Source organism: Oenanthe melanoleuca, chromosome 11, assembly GCF_029582105.1.
Source record: "Oenanthe melanoleuca isolate GR-GAL-2019-014 chromosome 11, OMel1.0, whole genome shotgun sequence".
Classification (NCBI taxonomy): domain Eukaryota; kingdom Metazoa; phylum Chordata; class Aves; order Passeriformes; family Muscicapidae; genus Oenanthe; species Oenanthe melanoleuca.
The window spans coordinates 17,787,949-17,806,257 of NC_079345.1; the positions used below are offsets into that span (position 1 = coordinate 17,787,949).

Consider the following 18,309-nt stretch of genomic DNA (forward strand, 5'->3'; position numbering starts at 1 on the left):
AAAAATGTAGAGATAGGGACTTGAGTGGCTGCCAACCTAGCCTTACTCAACTGTTCCTTGGGAGCAGTTTTCTAGACAAGGAGATCTTTTTTGGAACTGGAATTTAGGACAATAGACCTTACAGAGCGAGGTGCTTTAATTCCTTCTTTCTTGCACCCCATATATTAATGTATATAACTTTAAAGATTGAAAAAAAGATTTTTTTCAACATGGATTTTGTAGTAGTACCAGGCATGTTAAGCACAACCAGCTCCCTTCCTTCTCCTTCTCCTGTGATTTTCCATTAGTCTACAGAGAAGACAGAGAGTAATGCCTAGAGGTCCCAGGATGCAATTGCAAAAGGATGAAGATGGAAAGTATGTGATTGCTCCAATATTTAGCTCATTAATCTTAAAGACTCTGTTTATGCTCTAGTGCATTAATGCAAAATAGCTCTAATTGCAAAGCTGAGAGATAGACATACTTCCTTTTTAGTTCTTCTCAACACAGTAGCAACTTAACACATTTCAGAAATTTCAATGTTTCCATAAACAGAAACTATACATAGAAACTTTCTATATGTAGCAACCACACTGTCCTCATCAACCAGGAATTAAATTTATAGAACTGAAATTATTAATATTCTCTAAATGCTTAAGATAATAACCCGAACAATAAATAACAGAATAGCAGAAATCACTTGAGAAGCTGTACATGGTATAAATACACAGTCATTTGCTGCAGAATAAAAGAGAAGCCACTCCACAGAAACCTCCCCAACACTATTGGGCTGGCATGTACCACTGAGAGTCACACATTGTGCCCAGGGCTGGCAGCACCACCTGCCCTGGGCAGAGCCACAGCTGAGTACACGGGCACTGATCCTCATCAGCCTCTCCTTGGCACTGACCACTGGCATTTCCATGGGGATGCTTCACAGCAGAGCATGGGCTGATTCAGGATAGGAGGATACCAGGAGGGTACCTGGCTCAGAGTAGGGCTAAATTGAAAGTTAGATCATGTTTCTTCAACAAATTGTTTTTTGAGGTTTCAGAGAGAGACTTACAGCAAAATAAATTATTTCATACTTTTTTTTCAGAGAGACTGATAGTAATTCCAAAGAGTAAACAATAGTGGCCTTCCAGGTGTAACCAGCTACAAATGATGGACAACAAAGCCAACACATTGACATTGGATCTAACACAATTAGGATAAAGAATGGAGTGAGACAGATTTGGGAACCATGCACATGTGCCCTTTCTAATCCTTCAGATCTTTCCACTACTAACAGACATGCCCAACCTGCTCACCAAAGAGTCTAACCTACTCCTGTAGTTCAGACTTTCAGCTACTACCACAAGAGGTGTCCACTGGAGGTGCTCCAGACATCAGGGCTGAGACCTTCACCCCTGCACTCTGCAGCCTCATGCCTACTCAGGGTGTGCTACACAATCCTTTTTTCCACCACAGTTTGCTTTTTTAAGCCTGGGCAATTAGGGGGGTGGGGGAGAGCTACACTAAGAGCAGTAATTTTATGGTTATAGCATCAAGGACTCCAGAGTTGAGCAATATCAACTGACAGTGTCTGTGTGAGCTTTGCTTGGACCCTTGGTGCTGACGTGTTATGGTTCAGTCCTTTAGTTACATGGACATCTGCTCCTTTACACAGGATTTCAATAGTACCTAGTCTTCTTGATGGTGCTGTCTATTCCAGCCCTGCAGTAAAATCTTAAAAAATGTAAAAAATTTTCAATGACACTTGCCAGAGGAACAGACCCAGGGCTATGTTTTGCAATGTAGACAGCTGGCTAAAGGATAGAAGACCTCAGGCAAAACTAGCATTCATGTGTTACTACAGACATGGAGGAGAGCCTCAGAAGTACCAGTGGAAAAACTTCCACCACACCAAACAAAGCTTCCCACCAACCACAAAATGCAAACCCACAGGAAGCTCCAAGTTCATTTACTTCTAGGTCTACCCAGTTTCCAGAAGGCAAGCACAGCTCCTGATAAACCACTGAAGATTTCTGCCCATTATATAACTTCTCTTCCATCTGTTACAAAAGCTGAAAACAAGCAAGAAAAAACCCAAGAGACTTCACAAGCGGGCAAGCATGGCAAATGCACCTAAAAGTTGCCTCTGGTAATCAGCAACCTTTCTTGCACCAGACTCAGGCTCCCAGCAGGATGCTAAGCAACTTGCTTCAAACACATGGGTTTTAAAAAATTTATTTTACATTTTTTAATTAATCATTTTCTTTCATTTTACCAGAGTTTGGCTTGACAATCTGGAGTGTAATTTGCAGAAAGGCTGGGCACTGAACAGCTGTAACAGAGGTCAAAAAGCTGGGGTTTGAGCAAGAGCAATGTTCAACTCTCTTAAAAAAGATCTGGAGCCTGATGAATTTCCATCTTGGAATCCCAAATGAGTCAATAGCTTTTGCATTAACTTCTCTAGCCTGTTGGCTCCTGCCTGCAGAAAGGGAACTGCTGCACACTTGCACATCATTAAGATGCAGCCCAAGCAAACTTACTTGCCTGCCCAGCACCTGTGTGCTGTTATGATGAGCACTCTGAGAAAAACTGGTGAGGAGGTTGATAATTTTGGATTCAGAGCAGGTTTTGAACAGTAGGCAATAAACAGCTCCAGGCTATGCACAGAACAAAAGGTTAAACTAAATTACTGAATAGCTGCTCATTAGCTCAGCTCTTACTGTTACATGGGTTGTGTGAAGACAGCAGAGTGAGAAACAATGAATGTATCTACAGGAACATTTAATTCCAATCATCCTTGGAGGTGAAATCTCTCGGTTGTCCCCACATACTGTGTTTTTGTTTACACAGTGGAATTTTGAAGTGCAGGAATTGAATCCATTTCAGATGAAAGTAAACTGGGAGATGTGCTCCAGGACTGCATTTAATGTGCCTCAACCTTTGGCAAATCCAATGAGATTAAAAAAGAATGCAGACGTGAGACAAATTAGGACACTAACTTCTGGAATACTCTGAGACATGTGGCTCTACAATTTCACTTTTTAAACTATTCTTCCTATGTAGCATATCTCTATAAAGCAAATTGTTTCTAAAATCACTGTTCTGAGAAAGAAACAGACATGCCTCAGCCATTGAAGGAAATTAAAGTGTCAATATTCTGCACATCTGTCCCTGTATTTTAGTTCCCTGGAAGAGGAAATTTAACACAGATGGACTTGACACAATTAAGAATATCCCCTAAGCAGAAATGCAACATTCCTCTCTGACATCTTGGATCATAGGCCTGACTTTGTAGGAAAGACAATTAGCCCACTGCCACACAAGCACACTTTTTTGACTTTCCCTTCAGTGACAAGCATCACTGTCTTCATCAGTGCTCAATGCTCAGTGGTTTCAAAACTGCTGCTTATGCAAGACTGAATAAGTCTTCCTCCTCTTTCACTTTAAACACATTTTGTTTGTGGCAGAAGTTGTGACAACTGCACTGAACTTGGGCTGTAATCCCACAGAGTGTTTCTTAACTTTTAGAATATATTATTTGCCTTGCAGAAGAAATTCTGTTCTTGGAGTTGTAAGGTAAGGAGACCCATATAAATGATTAAAGCTGTTTGTACATTCAGGCCATGCACAGAATGTAGTCAGGTGAATGCTTCTCTATAATGAAATAAAATGTTTTGGAGCATTTTTAAAATTATATCAACTGTTTATATATAGAAATTTAAAGAGAATGTATTAGGAGGTCTATTATCTCTCAACAAGTACTTGGACTCAAAAGTTAATTAGGTTCATATCAGAGCCAAACTGAAAGAAGAAATGCAAATCTCTGAATCAAACACACCTATACAGAATGTTTAAGGTTGCTAGCAAGCTGTGTCCTTCCATAAACACAGTTATGTAACCCAGTCTTTGCTCAGTGGCCCTCCCTAAAGTACTTGCTCCCTATCTTGCAGTCAGAAAGACCCCAGGAATCATTAACATCCTGAAGACAATTACTAGATGTGCCCTGTGACCCTGTGCCAATTAAGTGCCTTAAGTGCCAATTCTGCAGCAGGATTTCCTACATTTCCTACAGCTGCTGATTGTGCTGTGCCACTCTCACTCAGCCTGCTCCAGGAATGGCTCCTGCCACCTGACCAGTCACTTAGGAACTCTGGGAAGACTAGCAAAATAACAGCAAAATTAACATGGGCTCTGTAATCCAGAAAATCTCACTGAAACATGATGGCTCTGGATTTTAAATTTAGTGCCTCTATCCTGCAAGCTCCTCTGCCTCTTCTTTTGGAGACCCAAAGTACTATAGGGAGGAGAGATACTTGTGAATTCACATCATCATTTCCTCCTCCTGTCTGTGACAGTACCTGGCTTCCCCAGGAGCAGATGCTAGTGCTTTAGTCAAGGAACTCACAAATTAGGTTTGTTCAAGGAGGCTGCAGCCTCTCTCCCTGAAATGTCTCCTGGACTGCACTGACAATGCATTCATTGGCATCAGCCCCCCAGGGGTCTCTCGGGTTTCTCAGCCTGACAAGTATCTGACACCAACCATGCTATAGAGGTCAGCCTTTCCATTTCTTCTTTTTCAGAATGCTGGTCTTCCAGGAGATCTTAAAAAGAACCTAAAAAGCAGACTTTTTAAGATGGTGAAAATTTTTGCATGTTACCAGACTCTTAACTGGGTCTGTAATTCAAGAGTCCAGGTTGCATTTCACTGCACTCTAAAGCACAAAAGAAATGAAACCAATGAACCAGTCCACAGCCCATTTTCTGTTGATACAGAATTCATGATTACTAGTCTCATGAAGAGTACAAATACATTTTCACTGTTCTTCCAAACAGGCAAGACAACAATAAGAACAGAAAGTTTAGTTCCTTTTTCTGCCAGAGATTAAGAATGATTTGTCTGTCTGTGGATCTCAAGCTCCCAAAGCTAGTAAAAGACCATTGCAACTACTTCTCAGAAATCCTCAACTTAGTATGTCCTTATTTTCTGACACTGTAAATAAAGTGTTCAGCATACAGAAAATTTCTCTACACCATCCTGAGCACAGCATCATATTAGCTCCCAAATTCTGAAGACAGTCTGCAGCTTAGCATAAAATACTGCTAAAAATGTTACATGAAATTAAAGGTGACACTAAAATGCAACACAAACTGTGAAGAGGAATAGGGACGAGTCTTCAGGAGAGGAACAGCAGATGATGAAGAATACATATTGCTATTAAAATAGTCTCATTTTGCAGATAAGCATCAAGAGTTATTTCTCCTGATGCCTTAAGAGGCTGCCTAGAACAGAAGCTAGACAGTGTTATAGGAATAAAGTAGGTATTTATTAAAAAGTCCTTCAAAGGATTCACCTTGGGCAGTACAAGAGCCGTGGCTCCACCCTGGATGGACAACAGATCACGTGTTTTCACACTTTTATAAGTTTTGATCCATTTACATATTGAGGTTAATTGTCCAATTACAGCTCCAGGTTATGAAGTCCCATCCTCCCAGATTGATCTCCTCAATTTGCTGCTGTTTACACTTTTTGGGCCTGAAGCTGCAAAGGTGTCCTTGGTTCTGGGGCTGGAAAAGGCTTGTTTTGTGTGGCTGAGCTGTGAGAAGAACTTGCTCACACTTTCTATGAAGTTCAGAGTTGTATACCAATGCAGTATAGTCTGGATAATATGAAAGCTCAAACTTAAGGCATCACTCCCTTCCAAGCTGCCCAAATAAACAGTGCTGCTGCCAGCCTGTGTAACAGGAAAATTGCTTCAATCCAGAAAGTGCAGGCACTCCAGGCCTGACGACTGAAGACTAATACAGCACATTTAAAGGATAAGTGTGCTTTGTGCATTGAGTACATTCTTCTCAAAGATGTTCCATTAGTAATACTCAGAAATGCTCAGCTACCTTCACCAGTGACAAAATCACAGCAGCAGCTAGCTCTAAAACATTTATTTGCTGGCCTGAAAGCAGAATGGGAGAAGAATAAGGCCTCCATTAAGCCAGACAGTTGTTTCAAATGAAAATGTGTATTTGTTGAATCAGTGTGCCTGCACTTTAAAGGCATACAGTGAAGTACCCAATAGCCAGTGCTTTTGAAAGCTTTTTAAGGTTAATCATCCTTCCCAAAGATGCATACTCCATCCTCTTTTTTGACAGGAGATTTCTATTGTGCCTACACATAAAATACAGAAAATGCTTAAAACAAACTGAAGAACAACATGTGCTCACTTGAACTCTGACCTCAGCATTTGGCACACACTTCCTGAAAAAGATGGCTGTCTGTGTAAAGACAAATCAGAGTAACAACTGTCATCCTTAGAAGAAGGGAATTTAAGAAAAAAAGAAAAAATATTAAAGTATCTTATTAATTGTGTTAATAATTGTTTCTATGTTATGTATCCTACCTCTATATATTAGGAGCTGCTTAACCATGGAAATTAATTATATCATCTTGTTCCCTTCCAACACTTTCTAAAATGCAAACACAATTGATTTGACAGCCTGAATGCTGCTCTCAATTCCTGCTGACAGGCACTGGTATTTACCTGGCTTGATTGCTTTCATCACAGCCCGTGATGACTTCAGCACTGCCTCATAGATTGCCCTCTGGTCAGCAGTGAACTTGCCATTGGCAGGGAAGGTGCAGGTGATGTCAGAGCCATAGCAGTAATATTCTCCTCCCATATCAAACAGGCTGAAAAGGAAACACAGGGCAAAGAAGTGAAAATTTAGCTCCCAAGAAACAGTAGAACATTGTGGACCTTTCTCTTGCTCTGCACTTAAAAATCATTTTGGTAGATCACCAATATAATCAGTACTTGAACATTGTTCCAAGTAAAACAGGATGACAGTGCCTTGGAATCTGCAGAAGGGTATCTGCATTCCACAGGGCTTAAATGGACACCCTTATGGGTTGTGCTGGTCCAGGATGGGAATGCTCAGAGAACACAGAGAGCAAGATAAAAATTACATGAAGAATCCACTTTAAGCTGTTCAGTTCCAGTTTCTAGGAATTCTTCTCAGAAGAAAAACCATGTCCTTTTCTTCTTTCCTGAGAAATGCTAGCACCACATACAGCATCCAACATCCAAACCAGAATCTCATTTAACAAAGAAATGTCAATGGAATAGGATTATGGAAAGATCCAACCATAAAAGTACACACAGTACAGCTTTCTGCATCAGAGACAGAAGAAAGAAATTATGAAGTGCTTTCTTTTATGAGGACAAAAAAATTGGCTTACCCCTTCAGAAGTATATTTATTCTATACATGAATAAATGATTTACCACTGATTGCTCAGCTGCCAGAAATCAATCTACAGGAAGAGCAAGTGGGACTCTTCACCCTTGTGAGGACCATGTTAGACATTTGCAGTGCTGTGCTTCTCAAGCATGCTTGTTAAGGTACTGCACTGCCTTCATCAGGCTCAGAAATCAGTAAATAACCAAATAACAATGTGGACCAGATAACACTTGAGCAAATAACCCCCTTGGTTCATCATACATTGATTACAGGAAGGCACATATTTTCATCTTGATGCAGTATTTGTGTGACCTCCTGATTTCTATGGTAATGAGTCAGAGTTGAAATACGTGAATTTAAGTCTTCTTCCAACTACCCCAAACAACTATGAGAGGCTAACCACCATAAGAAATATGATTTTCCTTCACTGTGTTTGAAAACCTTGGAGTTTTCCTCCTCTTGCTGCTTTTTCACAGCAGGATCAGCTCAGACAGCACAAGCAGAAGGCAGGGCACCCTCTCTGCCACTGAGTCCTAATTACAGCAGTAATCAGGAAAACTGCAGTGTAGCTCTGTCCCCAAGCAGCACATGTGACAAGGTAAGGATAAATATAAACTACCACAAAAAGTGCTACCACAGTTTGCTGTAGCTGATCACCATTTCCAACATAACTGCTACTGAAAGCAATGGACAGTGAGGAAACAAATGCAATCATGATAAAACCAAAGGATATTTCAGCAGAGCTAGGACTCTTCTTGCTGCCTTGCACACACAGACACATGTTCATGAAGAGTTACTCCAAAAACTTTTACAATCCACTCGACAAATTCCTCCATGAACAAATCTCTGTGCTGAGTGAATCTCTGCCCTGCCTGAAGTCCTTGGGCAGGGCTCAGCTGCAGAGACTTGCAGGACTGGAACATCAGGAACAACCCCAGTGGTTGCAGCTGCAGAGCTGCACAAGGCTTAAAGCTACAGGAGCAAACTCCTTAGGAGAGTGCTACAGAGAGAACTGCAAAGTTACCTGTGTACACACCTAATACAAACACCACATTCGTTCACTTAAATAGGGAATATGGAATGTTAATCCAGAAAGTTCCTGGTTGAAAAAAGATACAAAACAGGCAGCAAACATCAGATCTACAGGGTAAAAAAAAACATGACTGGATACCAACATAGAAACTGCAAACCAGCCTGGCCAAATCTCAAAATCAGGAACCCCATCAGCACTGCCTAAGTTTTCATTCTATGGTTCGATTGGCTTCTAAGAATAACTGAAGGTACACATAAAAAATCTACAGATACAGAAAAATAGTTGCAGCAACTGAGAACCATGGAAGAAGCTGCTGTTATTACATGCTGTAATGTAACAAGAAACAGATCAGTTTTTGAATGCACCCCAGACTGACCCTTTTAAAGTCACAAATCAAGTTTCAAGATGCTTTGTGGGTTCTGTAGCAGTTCTGTGGCCTGACTCTGTAGCATTTAGAAGTGTAAATGCCCTTTCAGCATGGAGACAGTAAAGCTGCGACTAAGAGCTTGAGAACTCCCTGTACATGTCTACTGGAAGTTGTTATATTTTATGGCATATTTTACCTGCAAAGTAGTTATTCTGAACTTACCAGAGGCAGAATTTTACCTATGTCTTTAACCTTACAATTATCAGCATTTGCTCAAACCCATTCATCACTCAGTGGCTGTTTAGTAGTTCTTGAGTTACTGGAGAACTGAGCAATGGAAAAGAAATGTCCCAAAGCTGATGGTACACCAAAACAAAGCTCACAAACTAGGAAGCACCATTTGTTCAAGTCTCTTGGCTTCCAGACAAGGGGAGACATGAGGGAAGATGATCTTTCAAATTCCACCACAGATCACAGCACATCATCCAGCCTGTATGCTTCAGTAAGAAAGCATCCAAACCAAATGGGACATCTGGGAGATATTTTGGCTCTTATCAGGAATTCTCTTCCATTTAACTTCAGTTGGGAACATATCCATTAGCTAAAATGTTGCCCAAGACATGGAAATAGCCCAAATATTGTAATTTTACTGAGAAAATAATGGGAGCCTGAGAAGATCCCAGTTTCATAAATTTGCTTGCCAGGCAAAATAAATGGTGAAGCATTTTTATCAAATAAAATGCATGACAGCTACTATCTTTTCCTGTTGACTAACCAGAAAAAAAAAAAAATTCTAAAATAAGGTTCCTTGGAAAAAATACATTTATTTTACCCTGAAATTAGATGATAAATTTCTAGTGAAAAAGATACTATTAGTGCATTGTAGTTTGTTCTCAACTGCATGAACAAAATTACCTGTCTGATAGTACAGTCTTAAAAGGGTCACATACAGAAACAACCACTTATTATTATTTAGACTGTTACCAAATGTAGCAGCAATATAAACAAATTAAATGTAGAAATGAAAATAGGTTTATAGGCATCTTGATCTTTAGCTTACCTCTTAAAAGCTGTTTAAAACAGATCAACATATGTAATAATATCATAAATATTCACCAAACTCTATCATGTTTTCCTTTTAGATAAATTAAGTGCTACACATCTAGCAGACTGTGTATGTCATCATTACATATACATTGCACATACATTACATTTTGTATAATAAAACATAACTGTGAATTCAGTTTTCTGCTGAACTGTGAAAAACTTCATTCTAAAAATACCCTTTCACCACTCCTTTTTCAGCAAGAACACAATTGTGAATTGCTGATCTCAACAAGATGTCTGAGGCTGTCAGGTTTCTGAGGCACTTGAAAGGGATGGTGAATAGAGGAGTGTTGCTGACCAAAGGGAGACATTAGGTTTTATGTCAAACTGTTCATTGATTTAGCTTGAAGAGGAAGAGGTCAGCTCGATCTCTTTCAAAACCTTCTGAAAAAAGCTAATCTTGCTTTGCATCATCTTGTTGTGAGCAAAAGAACAAACACCTTCATGTTAGGATGAAAAGTGCATGATGTATACAGCAAATTTAACAGTCAGAAGACCTGAGCACCCCATGAAAATTCCATGCTACTGTTTCAATTTATTTTCTAGAATGACTAGGGAGCTACACCATAAGTAAAAGATGCATAACAAAAATAGTCCAACTTCTTGGAAGTATGGGCACAGCTCTCCCAATGGAGGCTTTAGTTCTGTGTGCATACATAATCTTTCCTACAAAACATATTGCAAAATACTGTAAACATTACTAACTAAAACTGAACAATGCAAAGCATAAGAAAAATCAGATAACCTGCCAGTTGCTCTACTGACAGAATGCCTTGCTTATGTACCAGTAATCCAACATTAGCCAACAGCAGTGGAATACAAGGCGCCTTCTGCCTGCTTTATAAGTCACCTTCAGAAATAACTGAGAGCATTTAATTCCTTTCATAGGGAAAAATAGGAACCCACAACTTGAAATCATTTTGCACATAAACCAGTTTCATAGTCAAAACGAAGGAGGAACGTGTGTGACATGCCACAGCCTTGCAGAAAGGCTTGACTGGACATGCCCCTCCTCAGAGCAGCTCCCCAGCCCTTCCCAGCAAGTCCCTGCAGCAGTTCTTCCACGTACAGCCCAACTGGGGCTCTGCTCCCCATGCAGAACCCAGCAGGGAAGTTTGGAGGAAATATTTCAAGTCCTGTCAATTTTAAAGTGAATACAGGTTTGTAAGTCGATGCTGGAACTGAAACACAATGTGATGCACACAAAAAGCTCCTTTCCCCTCCTGTCCCTCTGAAAGAAAACGGATGAGTAAGACATGGCTGTGTTACTTTCACAGAATATTGGCACCACAAAATGCAGATTTATAGTTACATTTTTTGCTTTCAAGCCAAGAAAAATAATATGCATTTTGATAGTGATTTTAGCTTTCTTAACCTTTGACTGTGAAGCACCATGAGACACTTTGTGTAACACTTCAAATTTGAACACTGTGGACTATAAAGTGTCACAGCTCTTTTCTTCATAAAGTCACTGTATGCCATTTTTCAAAAATAAAGCATCATCTTCCTTTAAGCATGTGTTTTACTTTTATAGGCTTGCTGACACTTTTATTGTCAAATAATTTGAAACTGCCAGGCAATGAGGCAAATTATGGCCAATATCACAATGGGAAGCAATACTTTATTTGGGATATCTGAGCCATGTGTATGAATTGTTATGATCCAACCACTAACCCAACCCAAAGACAAGCTCTCGCAGGCATTTTTTGGGAAGCCTACATCTACTCCCACGAGCTAACACATAAAGCTGTCACCTTCCTGCTCTACAGATCTGCTTGATCTGTACACTCAGAACTGGATCTGCTCATGATAGTTATAAAATAATTACTCTTCAGCAGTTGTTAATGTGGCAGAGCGATGACTGGGGTGAAACCCAGGTGGATGTCCTTGTGCAATGCACCCTGACACTGTTACTGAGCATCACCTGCCTGCAGCCCTCATCCTCCACTGAGTCTGTTCTCAGGACAAATCTTCCCTTCCCCTGGGTGGATTTGCAAGACTAGCAATTAGAAAACTGATATTGCCCTATCTTACTGTCCCTCCTCACACCTCAGGTTAAACAGGTGTGAATACTGAAGCACTTTACTCAGCAACATGTACTGAGGTTTTAGGGTTTGAGCCATTATTAACCAGCACACCTGTAAGCAGCCACACAGATGAGCTGGTGCCAGCCAGTCTTAGGACAGCAGGAATAAAGGTACACACAGTCTTGTCCTGCTCTTACTGCCATGAAAGCAAGTCATCCCCAGCTGGAGATTTATGCTGTGTGATCTCAGCATACTCTGCTCCGAGTTCACAGAGCGCACTGTGCTTTACACTTCATGCAGCAATTAAATCCTCAAGTATTCACACACTGACAAAACCCACTATTTGTTTGGTTAAACACTTCTAAGGCAATTTCGAGCTTAAGGGAACTAGGTATCAGCATTTCTATGAGATACATTTTGGAAACAGGCCAACTGGTTTGGAAATAGGGTGGTTTAATAGGAGACCACAAGAATGAATTATTGTAAATGATATCACAAGGAAGAAAACAGAGAGATAAGTGACACATATTTTTTCATACACTTGCATCTTGACTAGCCAAGAGTTATCAATTAAAAAAGCAACACTGGGTAAGATAAACATCAAAAAACCCCAAGAGAGAATTGGGGCAGTACAGTGTATAGTCCTACCATGCTCAGAAAGAGGTTTTTTAAGAGAAGCCTTGCTGTTACCAGCTTTTATCTGACATGGCAGACAAGGAACTTGTACTGGCTCTGTCCTGAAGCCAGGCTTGGCTCACTGGTTTAAAGACAGATTTTTGTCATCAGCACCTACAGAGTCAAGAATAACCTTTAAAAAGTGTCGGAGAATACTTTTTGTGTAGGAAATTTGACTCTGAGTATTCACAAGAAATCAAGTTTTTGTTTAAGCTGCCTGTTCAAAAGAAGAGGCTGCAGCCACACAGGTAAATGCAGTTACAGCTGGATGACTACTCTCCACCCAATTGCAAGTTAGGCAACCATTTGGTCCCACACTTGTTGTAACTCTTGTACCACCATCCCACTTCACAGGCTTTCCCAAACTATCTCAAAGATAATGGAAGGCTTGTCTCAAACTTTTCTCACAGAAGATGACAAGATCCTCCACTAACTAAGCTTTGCTCAGATAAAGAGTGTGATAAAAATAAATATCTCTGTCTATACTGAATTTTGAAGGAAAGAGGATTGCCTACCTGTATCTCTGCAATTCCAACTACAGAGACTTCAGTGGCTCTAGCAAGAATACACAAAAGTTTGAGCTGGCTGGATTAAAAAAGAAAAAAGAAAAGAAAGCAACCGAACACAAAAGCTCCACCAGGTGTTGGTGCCTGCACTGCTCAGAGCTTCTCCTCATTGTCACAGACACAGGAGACTGGCTCAGAATCAGAGCAGCAGTGTGATGATGGGTGCTGTACCCCTGGCAGGAGCTGTGCCCCTGCTGCTTCAGCCCTGATGCTGAGAGAAAACCAACAACAGTGTGTGGGGGTGTCCTCTCTTACAATGATTTGTGCCAAGCAGACCTACAGAGCCACTCCTCCCGTGGGATATGAAATCCAAATCTCACTGAATCTACCAAATGAGCTGCACATAAGAGCTGGTTCAGTAAACACCCATGTTATACTAGTAAGATTGCTGTTTTCATACACAGGCTAAGAAGGAGCCCATTGCTTACAGCATTTATCTCTTAAAGAAACCCATGACAAGATCCTTAAGCTTCTGCACTAAAAAAATAAATTTCCATGATCAAATATAAGCCCTCTTCTACTCCCATGCAGTTTGCATTAATGCCTTCTTAAAAACATTTAGTTTGCCCAGAGCAAAGAGCCAAAAAATCTTCTGATTGGCTTGTTCACAGATAAATTTGCCCCCAAGTGCCATTTTCAGTGTTTCAGCTAAAGCAGAGGGACATTTCTGATACAGAGGTGCTGCACACAAATCACAAGTACTGGTTACACCATGCCAGTACTGCTGGATTGGGTGAAGGAGGTGGCAGCAATGAGGGTTCCACAGGATGCAGAAGGCAGCTGGAAAGCTCAGCCAGATCCATGCTGACAGTGTGCCACAGACCAGGAGCAGACTCAGGGGAAGGGTTACCTATTTGACTTGTCTTTTTGCTGAATGGGTGATTCCTTTTCTCTGTCTTTACTACCCTAATTATTATCCATTTTAACAGACATATTTAGAAAGTCTCTCAACTCACTCTCTTTAGCAGTACTCTCTTCAGCAGAGACAGTTTGCTGAGAAGTCAGCAGAGATGGCAGCAAACCCCAAGTTTTGGCTAATTTCCATCCATGAGGAGCCTCCCCATTGGAAAGGCAGTATCTGGGGCTGCAGCTGACTTGCTCAAACAAGGAGCAAGGAAGTCAGAGCTGCAGGGAAGACAGGGGTGCATTCAGGGAGAAACCTGTACTGGCAGCTGAGTCCCAATGAACAGGACACCAGCAAACCTCAGTGGTCCCTCACCAGAATGTGTCTCACCTGCACAGGGTAAGGACAATACAGCTGCCTTTGCAAGTTACTGAACTTTTGCAGTTGACTAAACCTCTCCATTTCTAGATGTCTACTGAGAAGTGGAAGGTACTGAAAGTGAACTGTAAAAGTTTGATACTTCCCATGCAGGTCATGATTCCTGGGTGGTGATTCAGAACTACAAGCCTTTGCTTTCAGCAGCTGTTTCTGGACACTCTGACCTGTCCAGCCTTGACAAACAACCATCAGAGATCAACTGAGCAGGTGAAGGGTCAGGCCTTACTTAATGACTTTACTGTAAATATTGTCACGTTTTCTTACGTGTATATGTGCATGCTCACGTGGTTCCAATGTCTTTCCAAGATGAAAACTGGGCCAGTGTCCAATGGCACAGGTTCACTTAGTTTTTTGACAACTTATGGTTTTTTCCTTGATTGTTCAAGGAACCTCCAAATTATCAGTTCTTAAATAGAACACAACAGAGAGGAGTTTTAGAACACTCTACAGAAGCTGACAATGAAAAATGAATGAATGAATGAAAAAAAAATGAATGAAAAAGCCCTGAGAAGGCAGTTGCTAGCCTTTCCATGGACTTGTCCAAAAGTTCAAGCCAAGAGCACAGTAGTGAAGGCAGCAACTAGTATTCCCCAAAAGGAGGCTGCCTGTTCCCCAGCTGAGCCTGCTGTTTAGCCTGTAAGAACATTTCTTTCCTATTTGAAAGAAACTCTTCATGGCAGTGGGAAGTGGAAGTGCAGCACTGCACTCTGCAATTAGAAATACTGCCCTGAACAGCTCAGTGGGCTCAGGCTGGTGTGGAGCAGCACCCCAGCAGCAGGACTCCTGAGGCTCTGCCACGCTGTGCCCCTGCCCTGGGGTAACAAGAGATTCTCTGGACAGACACAAGAGACCCAACACTGACCCAAACACAAGGACTGGGAATCACATCTGGTTCAGGGGGAGCACACAGAAGTTGTGCTGGGGACTAACTGTACCTTCCCTCTGAGCCATGCAGTGGTTTAAAAGCCAGGTAGACTCTCACTAAAATTGTATTTTGACCTACCCAATTGAGTTCCCCACACCACTGAGAAAGATTTGGCTACTGACTTCTATCCAACACAATCAACATTCATCAAGAGTACTTCTATCACACTCCATATGTATTTGTGTTAAAGACCACCACAGAAAGTAGATTACAATTCCAACAGCAGCCAGTTTTTTTCAGAATATGCTGGGAATGCTGTGCTAAAACAATGACAGATAAAACTCACAGTTGACAATTAAAAAGACATTTTACATACATTATAGACAGCAAAAATTGCAAGGCAGACCATAATAGAGCACTTTATGGAAAGCCAAAATTTGTTACAGCAAACACACTAATACTTAGTGATCTGGGCTTTGGTGAAAAGGCTTATACATTTCTGACAGTAAGCAACCTCACAGCCTGAATTAACCAGTACTAACAGAACACATTCAATTACAGCAAAATTATTGTTAATTCCAGCAAATACATTTCTCTATTTTTAATCCACTTCAATTTTTCTGAATTAGCATAAAATTAATATAGTCCATAGGTACAACAAAATGAAAAATACCTACACTTGATGAAAACAGTAAATATTAATCAAACAAGAGGAATCAAGCCAAAGGAGTTATTTCAGAAATGGATAGCCAGTTAATTTTGCAATCAACCAGTAAGTAGTAGCAATGTACTTTGTATTATTATTAGAAACAAAACCATTACTACAAACAAGCTGTTTCAAAACTGCAGACTGAAAAGTTAAAGCTAACCATAATTTTTGCATATTACAGCACTGAACTTCAAAATACATAAAAGTGCACAAGGCCAAATGAAAATATTAGTCTCACCCACATAAAATAGTTGAGCATTTACATCTGACACATTAACATCCTGAGATCTTACAAGCAGTGCTTTCAAGAAGTAATAAATACAATATTTTGTACCCTAGGATAGATGGTTTTAATAGCAGACACTGAAGGACTCGGATTGGAAAAGGAAGGACTTCTATTTGATGGAAAAAGAGGGTCAGTTCCTGCTTTTTAAATGCAACATTGCCCCCACCTGGACAAATGAGATTTGGTTCTAGGTTGATATTGGTATTATAAAACTCAATGAAATACTGAGAATTCAAAAAAGAGTTTGGAAAAGAGATACATCAAACTTTAATTATCTTTTCTGGTATACCTTTTTAAAGTTCAACTAAATAGTTTCCTGACTTACTGAAAAATTTCCAATATTTTCCTAAAATAAATGACAGCCACTCTACTCACAGAAAGTCTTACACTTACTTACTTATTCCTCCAGTGAAGAGAATAGTGCATTTCCTACAAATAAAGTTGTATAATATTACAAAAAATATGCAGATATAGCTTCAATGCAGTATGTACAGTGCACATGTGTAGTGTCTGCATATATAAAAGATAAATACACATGGATTATACATGAATTGACAGACCTTTCCATTATAGAAAACTGTATATAATGCTTTGAACTCAAAGAATTAAAATCAGCAAAGTAACTTTTATTTTAGCTAATAGAAGGCTTAGCCATGAACAACTGAATCTGGCTAGCTCTTGCAAGAAGCAACTTTCTTTTGTGATATTTTTCACAGAATCACAGAATAGGCTGAGTTGGAAGGGACCCAAAAGGACCCCCAGCCCTGTCCCTGCAGCCCCCCAGCAATCCCCCTGTGCATCCCTGGAGTGCTGTCCAAGCTCTCCTGGAGCTCTGGCACCTCGGGGTCCATTCCTGGGGAGCCTGGGGGAGTAGAACCTTTCCCTGATACCCAACACAACCCTCCCCTCCTTCACACACCTTGGAGTGATCAGCCACTCCAGGGAGCCTGAAAACTGTCCTTTGCCCCTTTTCAGTCACTAAAAATAAAAAGCCCCAAACATTCAACATCTTCCCTCTCTGCATCATCCAGAACAACCTTTCACAACTCCCTGTACTGCAGCCAGGAAGAACTCCCTGTGATGAACAAAGCTTCTGAAATGACAATAGGAGAGGTTCTAGAGGGATCTTTTCAGAGTGCCACAGCTAATAATAAAAACATCAAAAGCTACATACAAATGACAAATGGAAGGAAACAAACCCAAGTTTGAGAGCTTGAACAGAACACATACATGTAAAGGCAGTGCTCCCAGAAGGAGCTGAGTGTATGCTCTGGCCAGCACAGGATGTCACCAATATGAAAACCTGGGCAAAGCTCACTTCTTTCCACAGATCTTACTTTAGTGCCCCCTGCTGTCAGTATTATTCTGAAGATTTAAATTTGCACTGGGATATTAAGGAAAGAAATAGAAACAAAAATATGCCTCAGAGTTAAACTATTCAGATAAAGACTTTTTGCAATACTAGACAGTTTTCCATATCCCCAGCTCTATCATTTGACTCAGCAAATAACTGTGCTTGTTGGTACAGCCAAGAGACATTTAAATCATTTCGCATTATGCTTTTGTAAGACTGTTGCTTTTGTAAGATTGTACTTTTATGACAGATGTGTTTGGTTCTGTGACACTAACAAAGCTTTCTGATACTAAAACTATTTCCAGGTAAAACTTGTTTTACTGTCATCCACAGCAGTGATGGCATGATATGGGAACAGCAGTGAGAGACATTCTGCTTCACCAAGGATACTGTACTCTGCTGTCACTGAAATCAAGACATTATTTCAATGAAATAAGTAATCCATGAGCAATTATGTGAGTGTTAAAAGACACAGTCAAATAAAATGAAAGACATCATCCGATGATCCAACCTGCTTCTATTTAAACTTCTAAAACTTCTAGTTTTATTTTATAAATAATAGATAGTCCCACTGTGAATACAAGGTTAATGGATTCTCTCTTAGGCCTGCTGCACTTCCCAAGCAGTTGATGCTGGTTGCACTCCCCTTATTTATGCTTCCACCCAAGCCCTCTTAATAAATTACACTCTGGCCCTGGCTCCAGTGAGGACCAGTGTCCCCTTCCAGCTGCCAGAGCTGCAGCAGGTCCTGACCCAAGTGAGTGCCTGGATTCCCTGGGGTGTGGAACAGACCCTGCACAGCCTCAGACTCTGCTGCTCATTAACATTGTAGCT

At 40.6% G+C, this 18,309-nt stretch overlaps 1 protein-coding gene and 1 long non-coding RNA gene across 2 annotated transcripts in view; both read right to left on the minus strand.

Moving 5' to 3' along the window:
• The window catches only part of LOC130257622 (uncharacterized), a 205,044-nt gene that overhangs the window by 38,389 nt on the left and 148,346 nt on the right, over positions 1-18,309 (minus strand). The gene's annotated exons all lie outside the window — the stretch shown is intronic.
• Positions 1-18,309, minus strand: part of PEPD (peptidase D) — a 137,252-nt gene that overhangs the window by 30,362 nt on the left and 88,581 nt on the right. The window contains exon 12 of the mRNA XM_056500346.1: positions 6,507-6,655. Coding sequence (XP_056356321.1) covers positions 6,507-6,655 — 149 coding nt within the window. The remainder of the gene's footprint in view (positions 1-6,506; positions 6,656-18,309) is intronic.